The following is a 27,550-nucleotide window of genomic DNA, read 5'->3' on the forward strand; positions in this document are numbered from 1 at the left end:
AGGTGGCGCTACAAAGTATTAACTTAAGGGGGCTGAATAATTTTGCACGCCCAAGTTCAGTTTTTGATGTGTTAAAAAAGTTTGAAATATCCAATAAATGTCGTTCCACTTCATGATTGTGTCCCACTTGTTGTTGATTCTTCACAAAAAAATACAGTTTTATATCTTTATGTTTGAAGCCTGAAATGTGGCAAAAGGTCGCAAAGTTCAAGGGGGCCGAATACTTTCGTAAGGCACTGTAAATATTAGGATGAGCAATGTGGCATTGACGAAAATACAGTAGAATAGAATACAGTGTACACATATGAGATGAGTAAAGCAGCATGTAAAACATGATTAAAAAGTGACTAGTGATCCATTATTAAAGTGGCCAGTGATTCCATGTCTATAGGGCAGCAGCCCCTAAGGTGCAGGGTTGAGTAAGCGGGTGGTAGGCGGCTAGTGATGGCTATTTAAGAGTGATGGCCTTGAGATTGAAAAACGGCTTCTATCTCTCATTCCCAGCTTTGATGCACCTGTACTGACCTCGCCTTCTGGATGGTAGCGGAGTGAACGGGCAGTGGCTCGGGTGGTTGATATCCTTGATGATCTTTTTGGCCTTCCTGTAACATCGGGTGGTGTAGGTGTCCTGGAGGGCAGGCAGTGTGCCCCCAGTGATGCATTGGGCAGACCGCACCACCCTCTGGAGAGCCCTGTGGTTGCGGGCGGAGCAGTTGCTGTACCAGGCGGTGATACAGGCCAACAGGATGCTCTCAATTGTGCATCTTCAAAGGTTTGAGGGTCTGTGGGGCCAAGCCAAATTTCTTCAGCCTCCTGAGGTTGAAGAGGCGCTGTTGCGCCTTCTTCACCGCACTGTCTGTGTGGGTGGACCATTTCAGTTTGTCAGTGATGTGTATGCAGAGGAATTTGAAACTCCACTGCGGTTCCGTCGATGTGGATGGGGCGTGCTCCCTCTGCTGTTTCCTGAAGTGCACGATCATTTCCTTTGTTTTGTTGACGAAGAGGTTATTTTCCTGGCACCACTGCACCAGGGCCCTCAACTCCTCCTTGTTGGTAATCAGGCCTACTACTGTAGTGTCGTCTGCAAACTTGATGATTGAGTTGGAGGCGTGCGTGGCCACGTAGTCATGGGTGAATAGGGAGTACAGGATTGGGCTGAGCACGCACCCTTGTGGGGCCCCTGTGTTGAGGATCAGTGAAGTGGAGGTGTTGTTTCCTACCTTCACCACCTAGGGGTGGCCTGTCAGGAAGTCCAGGACTCAGTTGCACAACTGGATGTACAGTTGTAATGTGGTGCTTGCTGGTGTATTGTACTGTATTTGTGTACTGTGATTGTGTGGAGAATCGCAATGTATTTTTATGGTGGAGGAGTTGGGTGCTGCTCAATCTGAGAAAATGTTGTAGAGTCCATTTAACAGCATAAACAGACGCAACCGCATGAATGCCCGGCTGTCCCATCTTCAGTTCATTCCACCCACACAGTGTATTCAGAGAGTATTCAGACCACTTGGCTTTTTCCACATTTTGTTACGTTACAGCCTTACTCTAAAATTGATTAAATTGTTAATTTTCTCAAATCTACACACAATACCCCATAACAGCAAGGCAAAAACAGGTTTTTAGAAATGTTTGCAAATTTATAAAAAAAACATACAAAAAACTGAAATATCACATTTACATAAGTTTTCAGAACCTTTACTCGGTACTTTGCTGAAGAAACTATGGCAGCGATTACAGCCTCGAGTATTCTTGGGTATGACACAACAAGCTTGGCACACCTGTATTTGGAGAGTTTCTCCCATTCTTCTCTGCAGATCCTCTCAAGCTCTATCAGGTTGGATGGGGAGCATCGCTGCAAAGCTATTTTCAGGTCTCTCCAAAGATGTTAGATCGGATTCAAGTCCAGGCTTTGGCTGGGCCACTAAAGGACATTCAGAGACTTGTCCCAAAGCCACCAATGTGTTGTCTTGGCTGTGTGCTTAGGGTCATTGTCCTGTTGGAAGGTGAACCTTCGCCCCAGTCTGAGGTCCTGAGCAGGTTTTTAATCAAGGATCTCTCTGTACTTTGCTCCGTTCATCTTTCCCTCGATGCTGACTAGTCTCCCAGTCCCTGCCGCTGAAAAACATCCCCACAGCATGATGCTGCCACCACCATGCTTGACCATAGGGATGGTGCCAGGTGACACTTGCATTCAGGCCAAAGAGTTGAATCTTGGTTCCATCAGTCCAGAGAATCTGGTTTCTCATGGTCCGAGTCTCCTTTAGGTGCCTTTTGGGAAACTCCAATCGGGCTGTCATGTGCTTTTTACTGAGGAGTGGCTTCAATCTGGCCCCTAACATAAAAGGCCTGATTGGTGGAGTACTACAGAGATGGTTGTCTTTCTGGAAGGTTCTCTCATCTCCACAGAGGAACACTGGAGCTCTGTCAGAGTGACCATCAGGTTCTTGGTCACCTCCCTGACCAAGGCCTTTCTTGGTGGTTCCACTTCTTAAATTTAAGAATGATGGAGACCACTGTTATCCGGGACCTTTAATGCTGAAGAAATGTTTTTGTACTCTTCCCCAGATCTGCGCCTCGACACAATCCTGTCTCGGAGTTACACGGACAATTCCTTCAACCTCATGGCTTGGTTTTTGCTCTGACATGTACTGTTAGCTATTGGACCTTATATAGACAGGTGTGTACCTTTCCAAATCATGTCCAAATAATTTAAATTTACCACAGGTGGACTCCAATCAAGTTGTAGAAACATCTAGAGGATGACCAATGGAAACAGGATGCACCTGAGCTCAATTTTGAGTCGCATAGCAAAGGGTCTGAATACTTCTGTAAAAGTTTAGTTTTAATACATTTGCAAACATTTCTGAAACTTGTTTTCACTTTGTCATTATGTTATATCATGTGTAGATTGATGAAGAATTGTTTTTATTTAATCCATTTTAGAATAAGACTGGAACGTAACAAAATGTATACCTTCCGAAAGCACTCTCTCAACAAATTGATCCAAAATTGCAGAAGTGGATGAGTATGTGAAGTAGCTATGTGAATAATAATATTGATGCAAATCACCATGATGCCTATTTTTATGCGATAGGAGAAGAAAAAAGTCATATTCAATTAAATATGTTATCATTGATGTCATGAAATTAGCAGATGAGTCTTCTTTATTGTGCTCATCTTACTATAATTCAGAAATACACACACACACACACACACTCCGTTGCACTCAGCTCTGTGGACATACTCGCTCTCAAAAAGAGTCTCTACACTGGGCCAACTGTTGATCCTAGTCTGACGTCAGGTGGCGTCCGTGTCTAAGCACACACTGCTCCGGTCTTTGTATTTATAACACACACTGAGGCTCTGACAGACAGAAAGCCTGACTCACCGGATCTCTGTCTCTCTGTGTATTTGTCAGTCACCATGGAAACCATCTGTCCAACTGACTAAAGCAGGCCCGATGTGCTCCATCAGCAGCGAACAGCAGTTGGTGGAGGTATTTAACTATACCTGTGGGGACCAGCAGTCCCCACAAGAATGGTAAACAAACTCAAATTTGACCAACTGGTAACATTTTGTTAGGTCTAATGCTATTTCTAGGGGGCTTAGGTTAAGGTAGAATTGATGTTAGAATTAGGTTTGGGGAAAAAAGTATTTTGAATGGTTATAAATTGTTAAACAAGTGTGTGTGTGTGTGTGTGTGTGTGTGTGTGTGTGTGTGTGTGTGTGTGTGTGTGTGTGTGTGTGTGTGTGTGTGTGTGTGTGTGTGTGTGTGTGTGTGTGTGTGTGTGTGTGTGTGTGTGTGTGTGTGTGTGTGTGTGTGTGTGTGTGTGTGTGTGTGTGTGTGTACGTGCAGGCGTGTTGTAGTGAGCATGACAGAGTGTGCATGCGAGAGTAAGTTAAGGTCAATGGAGTCCAATGACTGAGTGGCGCACACACTCTGATGAGCTGTGAGGGGAACCAGCAGAGCCCAGTCAACAGAAGAGGATTCCTGTTGAGTCAGAGCTGGGCTCCCTTCCAACACTACAGAATGAACTAGTCGCATTGGGGAGAATTGTCAGACAAAGCTGCAAATGACCACTCCACAAATTTCTTGTTAACAAAGTATAGTTTGGCAAGTCGGTTAGGACATCTACTTTGTGCATGACAAGTCATTTTTCCAACAAATGTTTACAGACAGATTTCACTGTATCACAATTCCAGTGGGTCAGAAGTTTACATACACTAAGTCGACTGTATCTTTAAACAGCTTGGAAAATTCCAGAAAATGATGTCATGGCTTTAGAAGCTTCTGTTAGACATAATTTGAGTAATTTGACATAATTTCAGTCAATTGGAGATGTGGATGTATTTCAAGGTTCTTGCTGCAGGAGGGACTGGTGCACTTCACAAAATAGATGACATCATGATGAAAGGAAAATTGTGTGTATATATTTAAGCAACATCATTCAGGAAGTTGAAGCTTGGTCGCAAATGGTTCTTCCAAATGGACAATGACCCCAAGCATACTTCCAAAGTTGTGACAAAATGGCTTAAGGACAACAAAATCAAGGTATTGGAGTGGCCATCACAAAGCCCGGACCTCCATCCTATAGAAAATGTATGGGCAGAACTGAAAAAGCTTGTGTGAGCAAGGAGGCCTTTACAATCCTGACTCAGTTACACCAGCTCTGTCAGGAGGAATGGGCCAAAATTCATCCAACTTTTTATGGGAAGCTTGTGGAAGTTTAACAATTTAAAGGCAATGCTACCAAATACTAATTGAGTGTATGTAAACTTCTGACCCACTGGGTATGTGATGAAAGAAATAAAAGCTGAAATAAATAATTATTCTGACATTCACAAAATAAAGTGGTGATCTTAACCGACCTAAGACAGAATTTTTACTAGGATTAAATGTCAAGAATTGTGAAAAACTGAGTTTAAATGTATTTGCCTTAGGTGTATTTAAACTTCAGACTTCAACTGTACAGGGGCGGCAGGGTAGCCTAGTGGTTAGAGCGTTGGACTAGTAACCAGAAGGTTGTGAGTTCAACCCCCCGAGCTGACAAGGTACAAATCTGTCGTTCTGCCCCTGAACAGGCAGTTAACCCACTGTTCCCAGGCCGTCATTGAAAATAAACTTAACTTAACTGACTTGCCTGGTTAAATAAAGGTAAAATAAAAAATAAATATCTACCTCAATTACCTTGTACTCCTGTATATATATATTATTATTTTTTTCACACACACACAGGCTAGACCAGTCCAGCTCCCAGCCTTGTTGACACTCAGCAGTGTGTGTTTGTTGTACGTTAACCCCATGCTTACCTGGACATAAAGCTAGTCTGTAAGTGAGTGGCGTAAGTGAGAAGTAAATTAACCTTATGCTTACCTGGTCATGAAGCTAGTCTGTATGTGAGGGAGTGAGCATGAGAGCTGAATTAAAACCATGCTTACCTGGTCAAAGAGCTGTTTGCCGGTGGTGTTGGGCTGGATGGCAAACTCCAGCTCTGCATCCATGGTGGTGACACGCACATTGATCTAAACACAGACACACGTTAACTTCCCCAAAGATACGTTTATACAAGTATGCGTCAAAACGCCCACGTGGCAGGCTGCTCCCCCCTCTATCAGTCTACTCAGCTGCACCCCGTCCCCTTTATCTCACAGCTGGAGAGAAGAGAACACATATTGTTACTGTATACAGCAGCCACGACTGAACCCAGTACACTGCATGGGACACATTGCTGCATGGGAATTAGAGAGGGGGAGCCAGGACCTAAATCCTAATGTGTGTTCACATGGATGTTGGATTTAATCAGACTGTGTTGAGTGGGCACCTGTGTGCAGTCTTCTGCTGAAGATGTGAGGGAGAGTGTGTGGTCCACTGCTTATAATTCTTCTAGAAATATCCCTATCCTCTCGTAGGACATCTACACACACACACATTGTCATTTCCTAATTTGGGTCAACTACCCCTTGAGCAAAGTCGAGCAACAATGAAGCCAAGAGGGCTGTGCCACAAACACGAAGACGAAAAACACTCTCACACACAAACACAAACAAAACCGATAGCAGTGATTTGGCACCAGAATAGCAGCAGCAGCCATTTGTCTGTGCTATTTAGTGCATGAATGAGTAAACATTACTTGTACAGAAACAGAACTCCATGGGTTTGAATTATTCACCGCTTTAAAAAGTAAATCCTCTGTGCCTGAAGAACTTGAGGAGGAGTGAATATTGCAGTGTCGTTCTGTTCTAGGAGCTGAGAGGTGGGCCAAAGACGGAGACGGAAAAGGGAAGAAACTACGGATTACAGATTTGCACCAGGGGCAATAAACAATCAAATGCAATCCAGGACATCATAAGTATGTTATGTCATCACCTCAGATAAAAGTCATACGACCTTTTACCCATTAATGAAAACACACGCAATCTTAATCCCACCTATGGAACACAGGGGCTTCAGAACAACTGCAACAAGTCTCGTACCCAAACATCAAGACATATTTAGCCCATCAAAACTATATGGGTCATTTGTAGCTTCAGTCCAAATATGTGGCCATCTATCTCCCTTCCAGTCAGTGTGTAAGAACTTCCCTTGCTCCAGTATGTGTGTGACTGCGGCAAATCAGGCCCAGCCAGACGTACAGTATCAGCCAGCCAACAGTAAAATACTGAGCAGCTAGGCAAGAAGCTGTGTCCTGATAAAACCCCAATGAGGAGGAGAGGCTGATAGAAGAGGAGGAGAGGCTGACAGAAGAGGAGGAGAGGCTGATAGAAGAGGAGGAGAGGCTGACAGAAGAGGAGGAGAGGCTGGCCTTTAGCAATAAGAAGGGTGACAGAGGGAGTCTATATCCCAGTGCATAGTTAGCTGACAGCACTTGCCTGGGGATATACAGTACAGTAGCACCAACAGAGAGGAAGCCGGGGTCAATACACTAGCAGTGAGAAGTATACACACTGAAATAGATGCTTGAAGAGCATGCACACATTTAGAGCAGTGTGCACAAGCAGAGGATGGGCCTCATGAGTGTGCACTTAGATCCTCTTTCCATCAGGAGCGTGCACGAGGAGAGCGGATCTATCAGGAGCGTGCATGAGGAGAGCGGATCTATCCGGAGCATGCACGAGGAGAGCGGATCTATCAGGAGCGTGCACGAGGAGAGCGGATCTATCAGGAGCGTGCACGAGGAGAGCGGATCTATCAGGAGCGTGCACGAGGAGAGCGGATCTATCAGGAGCGTGCACGAGGAGAGAGGATCTATCAGGAGCGTGCACGAGGAGAGAGGATCTATCAGGAGTGTGCACAAAGAGAGAGGCTATATTAGGAGCACGCATGAGGAGAGGATTTTTAAGTTAAGAACAAATTCTTATATACAATGACAGCCTAACCAGACAACGCTGGGTCAATTATGCGTCGCCCTACGGGACTCCCAAGCACGGTCAGTTGTGATGCAGCCTGGAATCGAACCAGGGTCTGTAGCGACGCCTCTAGCACTGAGATGCAGTGCCTTTTTGGGGCTTCCGAGTGGCGCAGCAGTCTATCAGGAGCGTGCACGAGGAGAGGATCTATCAGGAGCGTGCACGAGGAGAGGATCTATCAGGAGCGTGCACGAGGAGAGGATCTATCAGGAGCGTCTATCAGAGCGTGCACGAGAGGATCTATCAGCAGCGTGCACGAGGAGAGGATCTATCAGCAGCGTGCACGGAGAGGATCTATCAGAGCGTGATCTATCAGCAGCGTGCACGAGGAGAGGATCTATCAGCAGCGTGCACGAGGAGAGGATCTATCAGCAGCGTGCACGAGGAGAGGATCTATCAGCAGCGTGCACGAGGAGAGGATCTATCAGCAGCGTGCACGAGGAGAGGATCTATCAGCAGCGTGCACGAGGAGAGGATCTATCAGGAGCGTGCACGAGGAGAGGATCTATCAGGAGCGTGCACGAGGAGAGGATCTATCAGGAGCGTGCACGAGGAGAGGATCTATCAGCAGCATGCACGAGGAGAGGATCTATCAGCAGCGTGCACGAGGAGAGGATCTATCAGCAGCGTGCACGAGGAGAGGATCTATCAGCAGCATGCAAGCAGTGGTGTAAAGTACTTAAATAAAAATACTCCATAAGTAGTTTTTGTTGGGGTATCTGTTCTTTGCTATTTATATTTTTTACAGCTTTTACTTCACTACATCCTGAAAGAAAATATGTACTTTTTACTCCATACATCTTCCCTGACACCCAAAAGTAGTCGTTACATTTTGAATGCTTAGCAGGACAGGAAAAGTGTCTACTTCACACTCTTATCAGGAAAACATCCCTGGTCATCCCTACTGCATCGGATCTGGTGGAGTCACTAAACAAATGCTTAGTATGTAAATTAAGTCGGAGTGTTGGAGCGTGCCTCTGGCTATCTGTAAAAAATGCAAATGGTGTGGTCTGGTTTGCTTAATATAAGGAATTTACTCCTACCTACATGTACAAATTATCTCGACTAACCTGTACCCCCGCACATTGACTTTCTACCGGCACCCCCTGTATATAGCCTCATTGTTATTTTATTGTGTTAATTTTTATTCATTTTTTACTTTAGTTTATTTAGCAAATACTTTAACTCGATTTTCTTAAAACTGCTTTGTTGGTGGCCTCCCGAGTGGCCGTGACTGGGAGTCCAGCATTGTCTGGAGTAGGGGACAGTTTGGCTCATCACACTCTAGCGACTCCTTGTGGCAGACTGTGCACCTGCATGCTGAATTCGGATGTCAGTTGGACCATGTTACCTACAACACATTGGTGCGGCTGGCTTCCGGGTTAAGTGGGCGGGTGTTAAGAAGTGTGGCTTGGTGGGTCATATTTCAGAGGATGCATGACTCGACCTTCGCCTTTCCCGAGCCCGTTGGGGAGTTGCAGCGATGAGACAAGAACGCAACGAAATTGTGGAGGAAAAGGGGGTAAATTACATTGTTGGTTTAGGGGCTTGTAAGTAAGCTTTTCACGGTAAGCTCTACACCAGTTGTATTCGGCGCATGTGACAAATCAAATTTGATTTATACGTTTACTTTTGATATTTAAGTATATTTTAGCAATTATATTTACTTTTGATACATTTAAAACTAAAATACTTTCAGACTTTTACTCAAGTATGATTTTTTCTGGATGACTTTCACTTGAGCCGTTTTCTATTAAGGCATCTTTACTTTTACTCAAGTATGAGAATTGGGTACTTTTTCCACCACTGAGTGCACGAGGAGAGAGGATCTATCAGGAGCGTGCACAAGGAGAGAGGACCTATCAAATCAAATTGTATTTGTCACATACACATGGTTAGCAGATGTTAATGCGAGTGTAGCGAAATGCTTGTGCTTCTAGTTCCAACCATGCAGTAATATCTAACAAGTAATCTAACCTAAGAATTTCACAACAAGTACCTTACACACGTGTAAAGGAATGAATAAGAATATGTACATAAAAATATATGAATGAGTGATGGCTGAACGGCAGAGGCAAGATGCAGTAGATGGTATAGAGTACAGTATATACATTTGAGATGAGTAATGTAGGGCATGTAAACATTATATAAAGTGGCATTGTTTAAAGTGGCTAGTGATACATTTATTACATCAATTTTTTCATTATTAAAGTGGCTAGAGATGAGTCAGTATGGTGGCAGCCACCACTCAATGTTGGTGATGGGTGTTTAACAGTCTGATGGCCTTGAGATAGAAGCTGATTTTCAGTCTCTCGGTCCCAGCTTTGATGCACCTGTACTGACCTCGCCTTCTGGATGATAGCGGGGTGAACAGGCTGCTGCTCGGGTGGTTGTTGTCCTTGATGATCTTTTTGGCCTTCCTGTGACATCGGGTGGTGTAGGTGCAGCAAGGTAGCCTAGTGGTTAGAGCGTTGGACTAGTAACTGGAAGGTTGCAAGTTCAAATCCCCGAGCTGACAAGGTACAAATCTGTCATTCTGCCCCTGAACAGGCAGTTAACCCACTGCTCCTAGGCAGCCATTGAAAATAAGAATTTGTTCTTAACTGACTTGCCTAGTTAGATAAAGGTAAAAAATAAAATAAAAAAGTGTCCTGGAGGGCAGGTAGTTTGTCCCTGGTGATGTGTTGTGCAGACCTCACTACCCTCTGGAGAGCCTTATGGTTGTGGGTGGAGCAGTTGCCGTACCAGGCGGTGATACAGCCCGACAAGATGCTCTCGATTGTGCATCTGTAAAAGTTTGCGAGTGTTTTTGGTGACAGGCCGAATTTCTTCAGCCTCCTGGGGTTGAAGAGGCGCTGCGTGACACAGGACTGATGGTAGCGCTCACCTTGTCTTCTCCATTCAAGCTCCAAACAATCGGAAAGGGGATTCATCGAAGAAAATGACTTTACCCCAGTCCTCAGCAGTCCAATCCCTGTACCTTTTTCAGAATATCAGTCTGTCCTTGATGTTTTTCCTGGAGAGAAGTGGCTTCTTTGCTGCCCTTCTTGACACCAGGCCATCTTCCAAAAGTCTTCGCCTCACTGTGCGTGCAGATGCACTCACACCTGCCTGCTGCCATTCCTGAGCCAGCTCTGTACTGGTGTTGCCCCGATCCCGCAGCTGAATCAACTTTAGAAGACGGTCCTGCCGCTTGCTGGACTTTGAGCGCCCTGAAGCCTTCTTCACAACAATTGAACCGCAATCTTACTGGCAGCAATATCCTTGCCTGTGAAGCCCTTTTTGTGCAAAGCAATGATGACGGCACGTGTTTCCTTGCAAGGAACCATGGTTGACAGAGGAAGAACAATGATTCCAAGCACCACCCTCCTTTTGAAGCTTCCAATATGTTATTCAAACTCAATCAGCATGACAGAGTGATCTCCAGCTTTGTCCTCATCAACACTCACACCTGTGTCAACGAGAGAGTCACTGACATGTCAGCTGGTCCTTTTGTGGCAGGGCTGAAATGCAGCGGAACTTTTTTTTTTTTGGGGGGGGTTCAGTTCATTTGCATGGCAAAGAGGGACTTTGCAATTAATTGCAATTCATCTGATCACTCTTCATAACATTCTGGAGTATATGCAAACTGCCATCATACAAACTGAGGCAACAGACTTTGAAAATGTATATTTGTGTCATTCTCAAAACTTTTGGCCACGACTGTATATAGAGCTAGATAGAGCTCCTGGGGCCCAGTCAGTACATCAAGTAATACACATACACCTGCAGTCACAGACAAAGGAAGGAGCTCTCCGTATCACCAGAGAACTAAATAGAAAACACACGTCTCTGGCTCTCTTTCTCAGACCATACCACTGTTGTCTTCAACAGTACACTAGGATAGACACACACACACACACACACACACACACACACACACACACACACACACACACACACACACACACACACACACACGTCAGTGTTGTGCTAGCTGTGGGTCCATCATCTGATGGTCTGAAGCTGGACTGTGAGGCTGGTCAGAGAGAAAAGCCTCAACACAATCACAGGTAAACCTTGTTCATGTACAGACTCCTGTCTAGAAGAGACCAAAACTGGGTTCAGATGTACTGTACGCATAGTGTGTGCGTGTTTCACTGGTGGGCAACAACGTGGCAGAAACCTTGAGGGATGGTTTAATGTAAATGTTTAAAAACCTGCTCCACACCACTAAACAGGGATTTAAACACTGACAGGGGCACAGAAAACTATTTATGTAGGATTAACCTCTTAGGCTGGAAGATGAATAACACTGCATCATTAACACGATGGACCACAATGGACACTGAGGAGTTCTGACATTGGAGCTACAGGACCTCAAATCTTGCATGTAGACCACTTTTTCCCCTTCAGCACAGTGGTCCAATTGAACACGACAGTGCCCCAAAGGTGTGTATTGTATACATAGAATTGTGATGTGGCGTGGATGCTGGTATTGGAGATAATTCTGATGCTCTACAGGGGAGACAGACTGAGGGTAAGGGAGGTATGGAGCTGTGTAAATATCCTTTCCTTTGTGTCGTAGCAGTGATACCCATCCTATAGCCAAACATAGCTATTTCTGTAAGAAAATAGTTTAATATGTTCTCATGTAGACCAAGAGAGAGCGAGAGAAACTGAGCAGGAGAGGAGAGAGACTGACAGAGGAGAAGAGCAGATGGAGCAAGATGTCTCAGAAGTGATAGGAGCTAATCCCCAACTGACAAACCACATGGAGAGCAGAGCAGTGCACAGTGAATACTAGAAACCCTCATTCTCTGACTGCTATACATACAGTAGCCACGTCTGCTAGCTAGGGTCGGGGTCAATTCCGTTTCAGTTCTGCCAATTCAGGAAGTAAATTGGAAATGGGTTAGAAAAATCCGGCAGAAGAACAGATACCATCTCTATGCTTGATTGGCTATTTCTAGCTATTGCTCCAGTAACCCTGAAGGCAGAGGTAGTCCTTTACATATCCCCCACCCAAGCAAGTTTGTGTGTGTGTTTTCGTTCAGTACCAGACAGGCCTAATTAAATGCACAGCTGTTTGTTGCTAAGCCGGTCACCAGGGGCTTTAAGGCAGAGGACCAGACTTGGGCTTTACTCCTTTTCACCACTCATCCATCCTCCTACCGCACACCCTTCACCTTCCCATCATCTCCTTCACCCCACTATAACCCACCACTCCTGTCCCCTCTTCCTTTCTCCTCTCTGCCTTCCTCTCACCAATCCAGTCCTTTCTTTTATCCTCATTGCCTTCCCTGTCATCTCCACTTCTTATCTACCCTCAGGCCTCTCCCATCCTTCCCCTCTCCATCGAGGCAGTCCCATTATCTCCAGGTCCAACAGAGCTAATCCCGACAGCCTGGGGACACATCCTCCTAACTGAAAGGTGGAGGACAGAGACAGAGACACAGAGAGAGTAAAGAGAGAGCTGGCCAGAGAGACTAGGAGAGGAAGACAATAGAGGGGAGGACTATAAGCACATCAAAAGGTAGAGAAAATAAGGAGCACGGGAGAGCGAAGGTAGAAGTGGGGAGTGGAGGATTATGTAGAGCTTACATTTTACTATGTGTGTGGGCTAAGGAGAGGTGGAGGGAGGGGATGGGTGAGTGAACTTCATACCTGATAATTAGATTTAGTGACTTGGATAATTCCCATTATATTAATGAAAACGGGGTTATGAAATATTTAAAGCCTGACTGTGTGTGATTATATTAATGAAAACTGGGTTATGAAATATTTAACGCCTGACTGTGTGGCGTGGCCGGTGGGCACAGGCGTGCTGGTGTGGAGCAGAGAGTAGTGAGATGAACCAGAGGGGCAACCTGCAAAACGCCTCAATAAATCAATAATGCACTGCACTGCACCCCACATAGCTCTACAATGGTGATACACGCTTACAATCCACGCACTTGCAGTATACAGATCTAGTCAAATTTTTTAAAAGTACCAGAAAATTAATCTAATAGAAAAATCAGTTGCAGACTAACAGTGAAATGCTTACTTCCCAACAATGCAGAGGGTGGAAAAAAGGGATATAGAAAAATAAAAAACGAGGAATGAATACACAATGAGTAACAATAACTTTATAGCTTTATACACTGGGTACTAGTACTGAGGTGATGTGCAGAGGAAAGTAAAGTAATTGAGGTAATTATGTACATATTGTTAGTGATAAAGTGGATGGGCAACAGGATAGATGTGCAGAGGAATTAAGTAATTGAGGGAGACATGTACATAAAGGCAGTGATAAAGTGGATGGGCAACAGGATAGATGTGCAGAGGAATTAAGTAATTGAGGGAGACATGTACATAAAGGCAGTGATAAAGTGGATGGGCAACAGGATAGATGTGCAGAGGAATTAAGTAATTGAGGGAGACATGTACATAAAGGCAGTGATAAAGTGGATGGGCAACAGGATAGATGTGCAGAGGAATTAAGTAATTGAGGGAGACATGTACATAAAGGCAGTGATAAAGTGGATGGGCAACAGGATAGATGTGCAGAGGAATTGAGTAATTGAGGGAGACATGTACATAAAGGCAGTGATAAAGTGGATGGGCAACAGGATAGATGTGCAGAGGAATTAAGTAATTGAGGGAGACATGTACATAAAGGCAGTGATAAAGTGGATGGGCATCAGGATAGATGTGCAGAGGAATTAAGTAATTGAGGGAGACATGTACATAAAGGCAGTGATAAAGTGGCTAGGCAACAGGATAGATTTGCAGTAGTACAAGGTAATTGAGGTAGATATGTACACTTCCAAGTCAGAAGTTTACAAACACCTTAGCCAAATACATTTAAACTCAGTTTCACAATTCCTGATATTTAATCCTAGTAAAAATACCCTGTCTTAGATAAGTGAGGATCACCACTTTATTTTAAGAACGTGAAATGTCAGAATAATAGTAGAGAGAATGATTAATTTCAGCTTTAATTTCTTTCATCACATTCCCAGTGGGTCAGAAGTTTACAAACACAGTATTTGGTAGCATTGCCTAACTTGGGTCAAACATTTTGGGTATCCTTCCACAAGATTCCCACAATAAGTTGGGTGAATTTTGGCCCATTCCTCCTGACAGAGCTGGTGTAACGGAGTCAGGTTGTAGGCCTCCTTGCTTTCACACACTTTTTCAGTTCTGCCCACAAATGTTCTATGGGATTGAGGTCAGTGCTTTGTGATGGCCACTCCAATACCTTGACTTTGTCCTTAAGCAATTTTGCCACAGCTTTGGAAGTATGCTTGGGGTCATTGTTCATTTGAAAGACCCATTTGCAACCAAGCTTTAACGTCCTGACTGAGGTCTTGAGATGTTGCTTCAATTTGTCCATGTATTTTTCCTCTCTTATGATGCCATCTATTTTGTGAAGTGCACCAGTCCCTCCTGCAGCAAAGCACCCCCACAACATGATGCTGCCACCCCTGTGCTTCACAGTTGGGATGATGTTCTTCAGCTTGCAAAACTCCCCCTTATTCCACCAAACATAACAATGGTCATTATGGCCAAAGAGTTCTATTTTTGTTTCATCAGACCAGAGGACGATCAAAAAGTACGATATTTGTCCCTCATGTGCAGTTGCAAACCGTAGTCTGGCTTTTTAATAGATTACTTGTTGGTTCTCTGCATTGTCGGAACTAGAAGCACAAGCATTTCGCTACACTCGCATTAACATCTGCTAACCATGTGTATGTGACAAATAAAATTTGATTTGATTTGATTTAAATGGCGGTTTTGGAGCATTGGCTTCTACCTTGCTGAGCGGCCTTTCAGGTTATGTAGATATAGGACTCGTTTTTACTGTGGATATAGATACTTTTGTACTGGTTTCCTCCAGCATCTTCACAAGGTCCTTTGCTGTTCTTTGATTGATTTGCACTTTTCACACCAAAGTACGTGCATGTCTAGGAGACCGAATGAGTCTCCTTCCTGAGCGGTATGACGGCTGCATGAACCCATTGTGTTTATACTTGCATACTATTGTTTGTACAGATGAACAAACTACTTTCAGGCATTTGGAAATTGATCCCAAGGATGAACCAGACTTGGAGGTCTACAATTTGTTTTCTGAGGTCTTGGCTGATTTCTTTCGATTTTCCCATGATGTCAAGCAGAGAGGCACTGGGTTTGAAGGTCGGCCTTGAAATACATCCACAGGTACACCCCCAATTGACTCAAATTATGTCAATTAGCCTATCAGAAGCTTCTAAAGCCATAACATATTTTTCTGGAACTTTCCAAGCTCTTTAAAGGCAAAGTCAACTTACTGTATGTAAACTTCTGACCCACTGGAATTGTGATACAGTGAATTATAAATGAAATAATCTGTCTGTAAACAATTGTTGGGAAAATGACTTGTGTCATGTACAAAGTAGATGTCCTCACCGACTTGCCAAAACTATAGTTTGTTAACAAGACAATTTGCGGAGTGGTTGAAAAACGAGTTTTAATGACTCCAACCTAAGTGAATGTAAACTTCGGACTTCAACTGTACATATAGGTAGGGATAAAGTGGCTAGGCAACAGGATAGATGTGCAGAGGAATTAAGTAATTGAGGGAGACATGTACAGAAAGGTAGTGATAAAGTGGCTGGGCAACAGGAGGGTTAATAAAAGGGTAACAGCAGTGTTTGTGATGAATCAAAAGAGTTCATGCCAAAAAGGTCAATGTAGATAATTAACCAATAACTACCCGGACAAACTACAGTGGGGCAAAAAAGTATTTAGTCAGCCACCAATTGTGCAAGTTCTCCCACTTAAAAAGATGAGAGAGGCCTGTAATTTTCATTTATAGGTACACTTCAACTATGACAGACAAAATGAAGGGACAAAAATCCAGAAAAACACATTGTAGGATTTTTAATGAATTTATTTGCAAATTATGGTGGAAAATAAGTATTTGGTCACCTACAAACAAGCAAGATTTCTGGCTCTCACAGACCTGTAACTTCTTCTTTAAGAGGCTCCTCTGTCCTCCACTCGTTACCTGTATTAATAGCACCTGCTTGAACTTATCAGTATAAAAGACACCTGTCCACAACATCAAACAGTCACACTCCAAACTCCACTATGGACAAGACCAAAGAGTTGTCAAAGGACACCAGAAACAAAATTGTAGACCTGCACCAGGCTGGGAAGACTGAATCTGCAATAGGTAAGAAGCTTGGTTTGAAGAAATCAACTGTGGGAGCAATTATTAGGAAATGGAAGACATACAAGAGCATTGATAATCTCCCTCGATCTGGGGCTCCATGCAAGATCTCACCCCAAGGGGTCAAAATGATCACAAGAACGGTGAGCAAAAATCCCAGAACCACACGGGGGGGACCTAGTGAATGACCTGCAGAGAGCTGGGACCAAAGTAACAAAGCCTACCATCAGCAAGGACATTGAAGATGAAACGTGGCTGGGTCTTTCAGCATGACAATGATCCCAAACACGCCGCCCGGGCAACGAAGAATTGGCTTCGTAAGAAGCATTTCAAGGTCCTGGAGTGGCCTCGCCAGTCTCCAGATCTCAACCCCATAGAAAATCTTTGGAGGGAGTTGAAAGTCCGTGTTGCCCAGCAACAGCCCCAAAACATCACTGCTCTAGAGGAGATCTGCATGGAGGAATGGGCCAAAATACCAGCAACAGTGTGTGAAAACCTGTTTGACCTCTGTTATATACCCTTTGTTGGCAATGACAAAGTACTGAGAAACTTTTGTTATTGACCAAATACTTATTTTCCACCATAATTTGTAAATACATTCATTAAAAATCCTACAGGGGGGCGGAGCTAGCATGTTGGAGTGAACGGCTGTGCGTGAGAGGCTCCTGCAACTTTTTTGCAAAATAATCTAATTTAACCTACTTTATTGCACTTTTTACAACAAACGTTTCTTTCTAATACAAGATTGTAACTTTTTATATGAAAATGCCGAGTAATAAGCGACCAAAGGACAATAAATCCACAGCGGAGGCCTACTTCCCACTAAACAACGAGACAGACATGGCGGGAGGCACATGCAACAACGTGACACTTACAGAACTTACCCGTGCTTTGGGGTAGCTACGTGTTGCTATAGCTGAGGATCTTAAGGCCACTATTGCTGAGCTGGACACCAAAATCGAGAGAGTCATTCGAACGGTCGCTTCGCATGGCCAGAGTATTGTGGACCTTGAGAAAGCTTCTGAATTCAACGCTGGTAGGATCGACGAGTTAGAGAAGCTATGCTCGTCATTGCAGGATACTGTGCAGAGGCTTTCTGTGAAAGTGGTGGACCTGGAGGGCCGATCCAGAGGTAATAACCTTCGCGTTGTTGGTCTGGCAGAGGGGATAGAGGCGGGCTCTCGCCCTACCGACTTCTTCGCCAAGCTATTGAAGGATGCAATGGGATCGGATGTTTTGGATTCGGATCCCCAGCTGGACCGCGCACATCGCTCTCTTGTCCCAGTGCCTGGACCGGGCCAACGTCCTCGCCCAGTAATAATCTGTTGTCACAGTTTCAAGACCAAGGATCTTATCCTGCGTGAAGCTCGAATGAGGGGCAACCTGTCACATAAAGGGCATCCATTCCGTGTCTATGAGGATTATTCGCCCGATGTGGCAAAGCATCGCGCCGACTACAGAGATGTCATGACCAAACTCTACAAACTCCATCTTCGCCCAGCCTTACTCTTCCCTGAAAGACTAAGAATTACCCTGCCTTCCGGTGAGAAGATTTGGCTCTCCTCGGTTTTGGACGCAGAGAAGTTTATCCGGGGATATACACCAATCCCCCGTACAGGTTAGAGTGCCTTGTTAGTGCGTGTTAGGATCTGCTCATGGACTCGAATCCATACTATACCATATTGGGTGAAAACGTATTAAACGGGCTCAACAAGGGCTACCGAGCATGTAAGACGCTGAGCAGACCAATGGATGGCGGTCAGAGCTCTCATTTAACGTTAAATTCACTTTCATCCCGGCTGTGCTCAGCGATGCATATTTTTTACTTCCAGGTTTGATCACTGACACCTTCGGACGGATATACTTATATTCCCCCACTTTTGTTTTGTTTCGTTATTTATTTTACAATCCTTACATCACTCTTACTACCATACCATTTATTTATTGCTTGCAGGGGACTGGGGGTGATGGTTGGGAGGGGGCAGACGCCTGGTTAGCAAGTTGATGTTTTGTGCCGTTCTGCCTTTGTCTGGCCGTGGGCCTCTCTCCCGACTAGAGTCCCACCAGCCCTCTGTAGTGCTTATGTATGTGTAGGTGTGCGTAAATATAATTACTATTTGTACTTTATTACTATTTTCTCTTAGCATTATGTATGTGTATATTTTTAATCAGTGTAGATTGTTATTCTGGGGTATGAATGTTTGTATGTGTATGTGTGCATATGGATGTATATACATATCCTTTAAATATATATTTTTATATATGATTTTTTTGTGTGGGTATGTATACATACATGTATAGGTATGGATGTGTGTGTGTATATGTATGTATGCATGTATGCATGTATGCATGTATGTATGCATGTATGCATGTATGTATGTATGTGTATAGATATATATATACTTATTTTTTATTAAACATATTTTTTTTATGGGGGGAACGTTTAATTTAACAAATCCTTGTTCCGATCTCCTGACCCACAGTATGTAAAGGTACGGCTGACTAGGTCGGTTGCGGATGGTTTATTTTTTGACCGGCAGTGCTTAGCAATATTATCATGAGGCTATATCTTGCTTATCTCTGGGATTGACCCAGGATGACGCTTAAATGCGCAATAGGTTTAAGTTGCAACTTATTCGGTTTAGGTTTATTAGATGCTAACTGAACACTTAACTCGCGGGAGCCTCCTCAGTTCATATGTTAGTAGAAGTTCTAGGATAGTGAGAGGTGAACGTATAGTTGGCATTTTATTTTTGTTTTACCGCTTGTTCGAGGTCACGCCGTGCTTTTTTGGCATCGGCCAGACAATGTGTTTATTATTTTTATTTTTCCTTTTTTTTCTCTCCTGTTTGTACATTCCTGTTAAATGTGGGTTGATTGGGGGGGGGTAAGTGTTGTGGAAATTAGGGGAACGGTGTGGGAAGTAAAGGTGCTTGCAGGGGGGAGGGGTGGGTTGGATACTGCTCGAGTGTAGGTGCTACATATGCTGATCGTGATGGTTTGGTGCGCTTTCTTACCTTTTTATCAAGTTACATGGTATGCAGGCCACCATAGGAACTACAAACGAGAGGAGGGTGGGGCTTACATTCACTTCCTGGAATGTCAAGGGTTTAAACGAACCAATTAAGAGGGGTAAGGTCCTAGCCCACTTGAAAGCACTCTCGTCTGATATTATATTTTTGCAAGAAACCCATCTGAAGAATAACTCTCATAGCAGACTTAAGTGTAGGTGGGTGGGGCAAGTGTATCACTCTAACCTCTCTGCCAAAACGAGAGGCACAGCGATTCTGGTACGGAAAGGAATTCCCTTTCTACATAAAACCACTATTGCGGATAAAGAGGGTCGGTATGTGATCGCAATAGGAGAAATCCACTCTACCTCAGTAACTCTACTAAATATCTATGGGCCAAACATTGACAACCCCTCTTTTTTCAAAAGAGTCCTTGCCCTGATTCCAGATATCTCCCATACTAACCTGGTCATTGGAGGGGACCTTAACTGTGTGCTAGACCAATATTTGGATAGATCCTCTACCCGGCGAACCCCTACCTCCTATTCAAGAGAATTCTTGAATACCTACATAAAAAATTCAAACTTATTTGATATATGGAGGATCGCTAACCCTACGGGTAGGGAATACTCCTTTTACTCTCATGTTCACAAGGTTTACACTCGAATTGACTACTTTTTGTTGGATGCTAGACTACTCCCCTATACCTGTAATGAGAGGTATCATGATATTATAATCTCAGACCACAGTCCACTCACCTTCTCCCTGAGATTGGGTGACATTGTACCAAACGAGAGGGTCTGGAGGTTGAATCCTCAGCTCCTCACAGAACCAAAATTCTGTGAATATCTTAAAGACCAAATTAAAATTTTCTTTGATACCAACGACAACACAGAGACCTCCCCAGCATTATTGTGGGAAACACTGAAGGCTTATCTGAGAGGCTGTATCATCTCCTTTCAGGCTGCCAGGAGTAGGCAAAACAGAGGAAAACTGGAAGAACTAGAGGGACAAATTCACTTACTGGATAGGGAGAATGCTAGCCACCCATCTATGGAGAAACATAAAAAAATTACCTCTTTAAAATTTGAATATAATCAGATTCTCTCAGCTAAAATTGCTAAATCTTTTCTCTATGCCAAGCAAAAATATTTTGAGTTTGGTGACAAACCACACAAATTACTCGCCAGACAACTTCGAAAAAATGTGAGTGACCGAATGATTCACAGGGTTAAATCTGCATCTGGGGAATTACTCTCTTCCCCCAAAGACATCAATGACAGATTCCGGCAGTTTTATGAGACTCTATATACATCTAAAGCAGATCCTAACCCCTTAATTATGCAAACATTTTTGGAGGACTGTAATCTTCCTGCCCTGAACCAGGAAGATTCTAACTTCCTGAATAAGGAAATATCTCGATGAAATCCGAGAAACAATTAAATCTCTAAAGAGTGGCAAGACCCCGGGCCCAGATGGATACCCTGGTGAATTCTATAAAACATTCAGCAACATGCTCTCCCCCTATCTGCACAAAATGTTGATTCAGGCCAATGAGGATGGAGCTCTCCCTTCTACTTTGGACGAAGCGTTCATTACAGTTATACATAAGAAGGGTAAAGATCCAGAAGAGGTAGGGTCATACAGACCAATATTTCTCCTTAATACAGACCAAAAGATTTTAGCAAAAACTCTGGCTAACAGGCTTAGCATTTTAATTGGCAAATTGGTCCATTCGGATCAGACCGGCTTTATCCCTAACAGAAACTCATTCTTCAATTCTCAGGCGCCTCTTCAATATTATGTATTCTCAGAGGTTACCCAACGTGGAACTTGCAGTCATATCTCTTGACGCCGAAAAGGCCTTTGACCAAGTTGAGTGGCCCTATCTATTCAAGGTCCTACAGAAATTTAATATTGGAGATTGGATCCAATTTATGAACCTGCTTTTATATTGGATCCAGCTTTTATATAGGAACCCCTGTGCCAGAATACTCACTAAGCAATCATTGTCGCCCCGATTTAACCTCAACAGGGGGACAAGGCAGGGTTGTGCGCTGTCGCCTATGCTCTTCGCCCTAATTATCGAACCGCTCGCTCAGACGATTAGATCTCATGCAGCAATACACGGCTATAATACTAAAGATACTCTAAATAAGATCTCCCTGTACGCAGATGACATCCTCCTCTATGTAACAGAACCCCAGGCTAGTATTCCAGCTATTCTTGATGTGATCAATTTGTTTGGTACCTTCTCGGGATACAGAATCAATTGGAACAAGAGTGAATTAATGCCCATACGGTCACACAATACCTCCTGGCTAGAACATCTCCCATTTAAGTTATCTTCAGAAAAATTTACCTACCTAGGAATTGTAGTTACCAAACAATACTCCTTACTATTTAAAGAGAATTTCCCCTCTCTGATACAAAAACTCAAAGCAAACATACTACGGAAGAATTAATGCCATTAAAATGGTCTTCCTCCCACAACTGCTCTACCTATATCAGAACATCCCAGTATTCATACCTAAATCCTTTCATAAACAACTGGACTCAATTATCAATCCTTTCATCTGGGATTATAAAACACACAGGATAGGTAAAAAACACCTCTGTAAATCCAAGATGGAAGGAAGATAGTCTCTCCCAAATTTTATATTTTATTACTGGGCCGCTAACCTCCGCATTGTTACGTTTCTGTTGGATGACGTACTCCCGGCATACAGCTGGCTTAGTATGGAGCGGGAGGAGTGTCACCCCTTCTCTATTGGCGCTGTGATTTTGTCGCCTGTCAATCTGGAGATGTCACTTTATTGTAACAATCCTATAATACATAGCACAGTCCGAATCTGGAAGCAAATTAAAGTCCACTTTGAGCTCAGACCAATGTCATTCATGCTCCCTGTCGCCAGGAATCCCTCCTTTGCCCCTTCTAACCTTGATAACACCTTTGAGCGATGGGGAGAGTTGGGGATAAGCACCATAGGGGATTCATACATAGAAGGGACCTTTGCTTCCTTTGAGCTGCTGAGGGAAACTTATAATCTTCCCAGAAGTAATTTTTTCAGATACCTACAAATTAGAGACTACGTTAGAAAACACCTCCCTACATTTGGGAATGCTAAACCTTCCATGTTTGACGGATGCATAAAAATATGCCCCACCTCAGATAAACTGATATCGCGTCTATATGATGTTTTTTAATCTGTTAGCACACCTTCTACTGATGCCATCAAGGCAAAATGGGAGGAAGAACTAGGGACTGACATCTCAGTGGCAGACTGGGAAGAGAGCTTGGAGTATATCCACACATGCTCCATTAATTCCAGACATCGTCTCATACAATTCAAGGTATTACACAGATTACACTATTCCAAAACTAAACTGCATAAGATATTTCCTGACACATCCCCTACATGTGATAAATGTCAGGCTACGCAGGGTACACTACTCCACTGCTTTGCCCTATGCTCTAGCTTGCATGGTTATTGGTGTGGAATTTTTAGGATCCTCTCAGAAGTTTTGGAGACTTCAATAGATCCAGACCCGCTTCTGATAATCCTGGGAGTATCTGAGTCCCTAAACAGATTAACCAACCCCCAAAAACAACTAATCTCGTATGGTCTCATCTCGGCAAAAAAACTAATCTTGTTGTTTTGGAAAAGGAGGGACGCGCCCTCTACCAAATTATGGCTCAGTGAATTGGCAAACACTGTACACTTAGAAAGAATTAGATATATTCTGAACAATAAATTATCAACATTTGATCAAATCTGGCAGCCTTTCCTCTCCTACTTGGACGAGTCGGCGCTGTGAATTTGTACTTATTAACGCACTCTCAATGGTAAAATTTTAATCTACCTTTGGGCAGCGTGTGCTGGCCCTACCACCCGAGCAGTTGGGAGGGGGCCGGGGGGAAATGGGGGATAGGGGGATAGGGGGGACATCTTCCCTCTTTCTTTCTATGTGTCCTTGTTTTGTATGTCGTGTTTTGTATTATTTGTTCTGCACCCAGAACTCTGGGTCTTGTTGTTCCTGTTTTATGTTTAGATAAGAATTGTATACCTGTCATGTATACCTATACACCATTCTTGTGTGTGTTTAATAAAAATATTTGAAACAAATCCTACAAATGTGATTTTCTGGATTTTTTTTCTCATTTTCTCTGTCATAGTTGAAGTGTACCTATGATGAAAATTACAGGCCTCTCTAATCTTTTTAAGTGGGAGAACTTGCACAATTGGTGGCTGACTAAATACTTTTTTGCCCTACTGTATCTGGCAGTCTTATGGCTTGGGGGGGTAGAAGCTGTTCAGGGTCCTGTTGGTTCCCACTGGTGTAGAGGTCCTGGATGGCAGGGAGCTCGGCCCCAGTGATGTACTAGGCCGTACACACTACTCTCTGTAGCGCCTTGCGGTCAGATGCCAAGAAGTTGCCATAGCAAGTGGTGATTCAGCCAGTCAAGATGCTCTCAATGGTGTAGCTGTTTAAATTTGAGGATATGAGGACAGATGCCAAATCTTGCCAAAGAGATGTTATCGTGCCCTCTTCACAAATGTGTTTGGACCATGATAATTCCATAGTGATGTGGACACAGAGGAACTTGAAGGTCTCGACCTGCTCCACTACAGTCCTGTTGATGTGGGCATGCTCAGCCCTCCGTTTCCTGTAGTCCACAATCAGCTCCTTTGTGTTGCTGACATTGAGGGAGAGGTTGTTGTCCTGGCACCACACTGCCAGATCACTGACATCCTCCCTCTAGGTTGTCTCATCGTCGTCGATGAGGCCTACCATCATCGTGTCGTCGGCAAACTTAATGATGGTGTTGGAGTCATACACGGCCACACAGTCATGGGTGAACAGGAAGTACAGGATGGGACTAACCAGGCACTCCTGAGGGGCCCCCAAGTTGAGGGTCAGCGTAGCGGATGTGTTGTTGCCTACCTTCACCACTTGGGGGCAACCCGTCAGGAAGTCCAGAATCAGGTTGTAGAGAGAGGTGTTTAGTTTAGTGATAAACTTCGAGGGCACTATAGTGTTGAACGCTGGATTGTACTCAATGAACAGCATTCTCACATAGGTGTTAATTTTGTCCAGGTGGGAAAGGGCAGGGTGGAGTGCAATAGAGATTGTGTCATCTGTGGATCTGTTGGGGCAGATGATGGTGTTGATGTGCACCATTTCATGGCTACAGATGTAAGTGCTACGGGCCGATGGTAACCCGTCTAAATGACTTTGGCTTTCTTGGGCACAGGGACTATGGTGGTCTGCTTGAAACATGTAGGTATTAAAGACAGGGACAGTGAGAGATTGAAAATGTCAGTGAAGACACTTGTCAGCTGGTCATTGCATGCTCTGAGAATGCATCCTAATAATTTGTCTGGCCCTGCGGCCTTGTGAATGTTGACCTGTTTTAAGGTCTTTCTCACGTCGGTTACGGAGCGTGTGATCACACAGTCGTCTGAAACAGCTGGTGTTCTCATGCATGGTTCAGTGTTGCTAGCCTCAAAGCGAGCATAGAAGGTATTTACATCATCTGGTAGGCACGTGTCACTGCACTGCTCATGGATGGTTTCCCATCCAGATTACTAAAAAGATTTAGTTTGCAAGCCCTGCCACATCCAACAAGCGTCAGAGCCAGTGTAGTAAGATTTGATCTTGGTCCAGTATTGACACTCTGCCTGTTTGATGGTTCAGGCCATATCAAGATATCTTATAAGCAACCGGATTTGAGTCCACTCCTTGAAAGCGGCAGCTCTAGCCTTCAGCTCAGTGCGGATGTTGCCTGTAATTCTTGGCTTCTGTCTGGGATATGTAGGTACGATGCACTTATTAACTTCATTGGGATAGGGGGCAGTATTTTCACGTCCAGATGAAAAGCTTGTCCAAAGTTCAACTGCCTGCTACTCAGGACCAGATGCTAAGATATGCATATTATTAGTAGATTTGGATAGACAACACTGAAGTTTCTAAAACTGTTTGAATGATGTCTGGGAGTATAATATAACTTATTTGGCAGGCGAAACCCCGAGGAAAAACCATTCAGATTTTTTTAAATGGCTTTCATTGGGAATCCAGATTTCTAGGGGACTTGCTTGCAGTTCCTATCCACTGGATGTCAGTCTTTAGAAATTGGTTGAGGTTTTTCCTTTGAGAAATGAAGAAGTAGCACTGTTAGAGGTGCGTGTCTTGAAAGCTCGCTACACTTTGTTTTCCTCCGGTATTGAACGCGGTTTATCCCGTCTCACATTTTATTGATTATTTACGTTATGAAATACCTAAAGTTGAATTAGGAAAGTTGTTTGAAATGTTTGGACAAAGATTACAGGTAACTTATGAGATATGTTGTAGTCATGTTGCGTTGGAACCGGTGTTTTTCTGGATCGAACACGCCAAATAAAGGGACATTTTGGATATATATAGACGGAATGAATCAAACAAAAGGACCATTTGTGATGTTTATGGGACATATTGGAGTGCCAACAGAAGAAGCTTGTCAAAGGTAAAGCATGAATTATACAGTATATCACAAAAGTGAGTACACCCCTCACATTTTTGTAAATATTTGAGTATATCTTTTCATGTGACAACACTGAAGAAATGGCACTTTGCTACAATGTAAAGTAGTGAGTGTACAGCTTGTATAACAGTTTAAATTTGCTGTCCCCTCAAAATAACTCAACACACAGCCATTAACGTCTAAACCGCTGGCAACAAAAGTGAGTACACCCCTAAGTGAAAATGCCATTTTCCCTCCCCGGTGTCATGTGAATCGTTAGTGTTACAAGGTCTCAGGTGTGAATGGGGAGCAGGTGTGTTAAATTTGGTGTCATCGCTCTCACACTCCCTCATACATACTTGTCACTGGAAGTTCAACATGGCACCTCATGGCAAAGAACTCTCTGAGGATCTGAAAAAAAGAATTGTAGCTCTACATAAAGATGGCCTGGGCTATAAGAAGATTGCAAAGACCCTGAAACTGAGCTGCAGCATGGTGGCCAAGACCATACAGCGGTTTAACTGGACAGGTTCCACTCAGAACAGGCCTCGCCATGGTCGACCAAAGACGTTGAGTGCACGTGCTCAGCGTCATATCCAGAGGTTGTCTTTGGGAAATAGACGTATGAGTGCTGCCAGCATTGCTGCAGAGGTTGAAGGGGTGGGGGAGGGGGGTCAGCCTGTCAGTGTTCAGACCATATGCCGTACACTGCATCAAATTGGTCTGCATGGCTGTCGTCCCAGAAGGAAGCCTCTTCTAAAGATGATGCACAAGAAATCCCGCAAACAGTTTACTGAAGACAAGCAGACTAAGGACATGGATTACTGAACCATGTCCTGTGGTCTGATGAGACCAAGAAAACTTATTTGGTTCAGATGGTTGTCAAGCGTGTGTGGTAGCAACCAGGTGAGGAGTACAAAGACAAGTGTGTCTTGTCTACAGTCAAGCATGGTGGTGGGAGTGTCATGGTCTGGGGCTGCATGAGTGTTGCCGGCACTGGGGAGATACAGTTCATTGAGGGAACCATGAATTCCAACATGTACTGTGACATACTGAAGCAGAGCATGAACCCCTCCCTTCGGAGACTAGGCCGCAGGGAAGTAGTCCAACATGATAACGACCCCAAACACACCTCCAAGACGACCAGAAGCTGAGGGTAAAGGTAATGGACTGGCCAAGCATGCCTCCAGACCTAAGCCCTATTGAGCATCTGTGGGGCATCCTCAAACGGAAGGTGGAGGAGTGCCAAGTCTCTAACATCCACCAGCTCCGTGATGTCATCATGGGGGAGTGGAAGAGGACTCCAGTGGCAATCTGTGAAGCTCTAGTGAACTCCATGCCCAAGAGGGTTAAGGCAGTGCTGGAAAATGGGTGGCCACACAAAATATTGACACTTTGGGCCCAATTTGGACATTTTCACTTAGGGTGTACTCACTTTTGTTGCCAGCGGTT

The 27,550-nt window shown here is 44.0% G+C and overlaps 1 protein-coding gene across 2 annotated transcripts in view; it reads right to left on the reverse strand.

Moving 5' to 3' along the window:
* The window catches only part of LOC124045926 (radixin), a 44,514-nt gene that overhangs the window by 10,330 nt on the left and 6,634 nt on the right, over positions 1-27,550 (reverse strand). Inside the window, exon 3 of one of the 2 annotated variants that reach the window (XM_046365745.1) lies at positions 5,440-5,523. In XM_046365745.1, coding sequence (XP_046221701.1) covers positions 5,440-5,523 — 84 coding nt within the window. Of the gene's footprint in view, positions 1-5,439; positions 5,524-27,550 lie in introns of those variants that run through there. The other variant, XM_046365754.1, reaches the window with a different exon arrangement.

Source organism: Oncorhynchus gorbuscha, linkage group LG01 (assembly GCF_021184085.1).
Source record: "Oncorhynchus gorbuscha isolate QuinsamMale2020 ecotype Even-year linkage group LG01, OgorEven_v1.0, whole genome shotgun sequence".
In the NCBI taxonomy this organism is placed as follows: Eukaryota; Metazoa; Chordata; class Actinopteri; order Salmoniformes; family Salmonidae; genus Oncorhynchus; species Oncorhynchus gorbuscha.